This window comes from Salvelinus sp. IW2-2015, unplaced genomic scaffold (genome assembly GCF_002910315.2).
Source record: "Salvelinus sp. IW2-2015 unplaced genomic scaffold, ASM291031v2 Un_scaffold3042, whole genome shotgun sequence".
NCBI lineage: Eukaryota > Metazoa > Chordata > Actinopteri > Salmoniformes > Salmonidae > Salvelinus > Salvelinus sp. IW2-2015.
The window spans coordinates 104277-107603 of record NW_019944334.1 but is presented as its reverse complement, the minus strand read 5'-3'; the positions used below and the strand labels follow the sequence as shown (position 1 = coordinate 107603).

The 3327-nt window shown below is 41.7% G+C and overlaps 1 protein-coding gene across 1 annotated transcript in view; it reads right to left on the bottom strand.

The window, feature by feature from the left end:
• The window catches only part of ighmbp2 (immunoglobulin mu DNA binding protein 2), a 19939-nt gene extending 17614 nt beyond the window's left edge, over positions 1-2325 (bottom strand). The window contains 2 exon segments of the mRNA XM_024142265.2: positions 334-420; positions 2236-2325. Coding sequence (XP_023998033.1) covers positions 334-414 — 81 coding nt within the window. The 5' untranslated portion in view covers positions 415-420; positions 2236-2325.
• Between the last annotated feature and the right edge of the window lie 1002 nt (positions 2326-3327).

Here is a 3327-nt window from a genome sequence, read left to right as displayed (position 1 = left end):
CGGTACCCCCTGTATATAGCCTCCACACTGACTCGGTACCCCCTGTATATAGCCTCCACACTGACTCGGTACCCCCTGTATATAGCCTCCACACTGACTCGGTACCGTAATACCCTGTATATAGCCTCGTTACTGTTATATTATTGTTGCTCTTTAATTATGTTATTTTTCCTTCATTTATCATTTATTTAGTAAATAAACACTTATTTTTTCTTAACTGCATTGTTGGTTAAGGGCTTGTCCGTAAGCAGTTCACTGTAAGGTCTCCACCTGTTGTATTCGGCGCATGTGACAAACATGATATGATTCTAAGATAATATAGGAGTTAAATACATACCGTGTCTCCTCGATCTCTGCTTCTCTCTCCTCCTGAAGGAGCTCTAGGGTCTTGGACACAAAGCATTCCACCTCCATTTCTCACTGAAATGACACAAGCATAATGAACAGTTTATGTAAAACGGGCTTCATAAATACATTTGATAAGACTGATCTACTGAGGTTGCAGAAACATGATGAATGGTTGTGTGGTGGGTACTGAGCTGATAGGGTGCTCCTGACGAACTGTAATTGGTAGGTAGCTAACGCTTACATGAAGATTCTATTTGACGTTGTCATACATTAGGAGCAGAAGGTTGCAACAAAACAAGCAATGAATGAACAGCTTGATGGACAACATTATAACCCATTCAGTCAGTCTACAACAGGCTCTCAGAGTGCTAAATAGACAGCATCACTGTAACATCCTCACACAGTATGAGCTCCTGAGTTGGGAAATCTTGTATCCCCCCAATCCATTCAGCCACAAGAGCACTGATGTTGGGTGATTAAGCCTGGCTCGTAGTCGGCGTTCCAATTCATCCCAAAGATGTTCGATGGGGTTGAGGTCAGGGCTCTGTGCAAGCCAGTCAAGTTCTTCCACAGCGATCTCGACAAACTATTTCTCTATGGATCTCGCTTTGTGCACGGGGGCATTGTCATGCTGAAACAGGAAAGGGCCTTCCCCAAACTGTTGCCACAAAGTTGGAAGCACAGAATCATCTAGAATGTCATTGTATACTGTAGCGTTAAGATTTCCCGTCACTGGAACTAAGGGGCCCGAACCCCCAAAAAACAGCCACAGACCATTATAACTCCAACAAACGTTACAGTTGGCACTATGCATTGGGGCAGGTAGCGTTCTCCTGACATCCGCCAAACCCAGATTAGTCCGTCATACTGCCAGATAGTGAAGCGTGATTCATCACTCCAGCCGATGCTTGGCGCATGGTGATCTTAGGCTTGTGTGCGGCTGCTCGGGCCATGGAAACCCATTTCATGAAGCTCCAGACAAACAGTTATTGTGCTTAAGTTGCTTCCAAAGGCAGTTTGGAACTCGGTAGTGAGAGTTGTAACCAAGGACAAAAACGTTTTACGTGCTTCAGCACTCATGGTCCCATTCTGTGAGCTTGTGTGGCCTACCATTTCATGGCTGAGCCGTTGTTGCTCCTAGTTTCTACTTCACAATAACAACATTTACGTTTTGACTGGGGCAGCTCTAGTAGGGCAGAACTTTTATGAACTGACTTGTTGGAAAGGTGGCATCCTATTACGGTGCCACATTGAAAGTCACTGAACTCTTCAGCAAGGCCATTCTGCTGCCAATGTTTGTCTATGGAGATTGCATGGCTATAGTCAAATCCACTAATTTGAAGGGGTGTCCACATACTTTTGTAGATACAGTGCACCAACTATAGTAGCTTCACAAAAAAACATTAAGACACGGCTAAAGGACAATCAGACTTGTGCACATAATTACTAGCTGTGTATTGCCGCTTTTCATGTAGCTTGTGAGGTGTTAAAACACTTTGTTGATTTTATGTATTATGTTTTATTGCTTGTTGCGCTGTCTGCGTGCTACGTGTTTCTTGTCCTATGTTGCTCTGGGTGCTCTCATTGTCTGTCTGGATTGTTATTGGAATTGTTTTTAATAACCAGCCCAGGGACTGCGGTTCAAAATTAGCCGTCACTTTTACTGAAACGCTGATTATTTTTCCAAGACAGTGCACGTTAAAAGAGCCAGCTAGCTAGGTAGGCTAACTAGCTAGCCTACCATTGATATATAGCTGCTACTGTTATTTCATTTAAGAAAATAACACAAAGAACGGCAGATTAACAGTGTTAGCTATAATTACCAACTGCTTGTTAAATATCCGTTCTATAACGAAAGCACACTAGTGTAGATAAAACCAAAACTACCTGCTTGTTGAATCAGTTCGAGTTGAGCAAATTCATTATTGTTCCTCTTCGGTGGATTAATGCGTCATTTAGTTGCAAACACGTCTAAGGTATATCGCCACCTGCTGAGCTGGAGCGTGGGTTAGGTTGAACGTTTCTGAATAAATCTACCGTTTATTTTATTTGCTACCAAATACAAATATTATTCTCTGTCCTTTGATTTTTTTCCTATAAATGTTCTATGCTGTAATATGTGCTTATTTCATTGTGCGACTTCCATGAGTAAAAGTTCTAAATACAAAACTCTTATTTTGAAAACCACAAATGGAGGACCAGGAAGTGTCTCCCGGCTAGCTGTCAAACAGCTCGTACACACCATAGAGAAGGATAGAGAAAGCATCCCTAATATCCTTTCTATTATGGCGTCTGCGCACAGGCAGCGCCATAAAGAACAATAGTAATGGCGCTAACTCCGCCATGGTTCATTGGACAAAGTCTATGGGAAAATGAATGGAAGTTTTTGTAGGGGTTTTGGATAAATGCCAAAAATAAGGTCTTTGGTTAACACAGGCCGAGGAGATCTTATACGCTTTGGTCTATGAGATCATCTTCGTCAGCCAATGTCGCTGTTTGTGAATATTGAAGCATTTATGTAATAAAAAAAACACATAAAGCTTTCAGAATTCATGAAGGTCATGTTAACTGACTGATATTATCTCATAGAACAAAACTTTTAAGATTTTCTAAACCTGTGTTAATCTTATTTTCTGTGTTTATCCCAAAACCCTATATTTCCCAAGTAATTTTCCCCATAGGAATGGCTGAACGATCCAGAGGTAACTCCTTATATGGGTTTTAGGACTACAAACTGGAGAGCTCTATTGAGGCAATCTCCATTTTGAATTAGTCCATTTTCTTCTTCTTGATTTGCTTATTCCTTCTGATGACCCTGTTGGACATGACTCCAACATGGTCACCAGGAGGGTTCAGCCAATGAAGTTGGAAGTCCCACCCAGTTGACCACATTAAAATGGTGGAAGCCCTCAATGGCGCTTCCCTTACTAATACATGTTAATATAGCCTTTTGGCTACTAGAGGCGTCTATCATTCTCT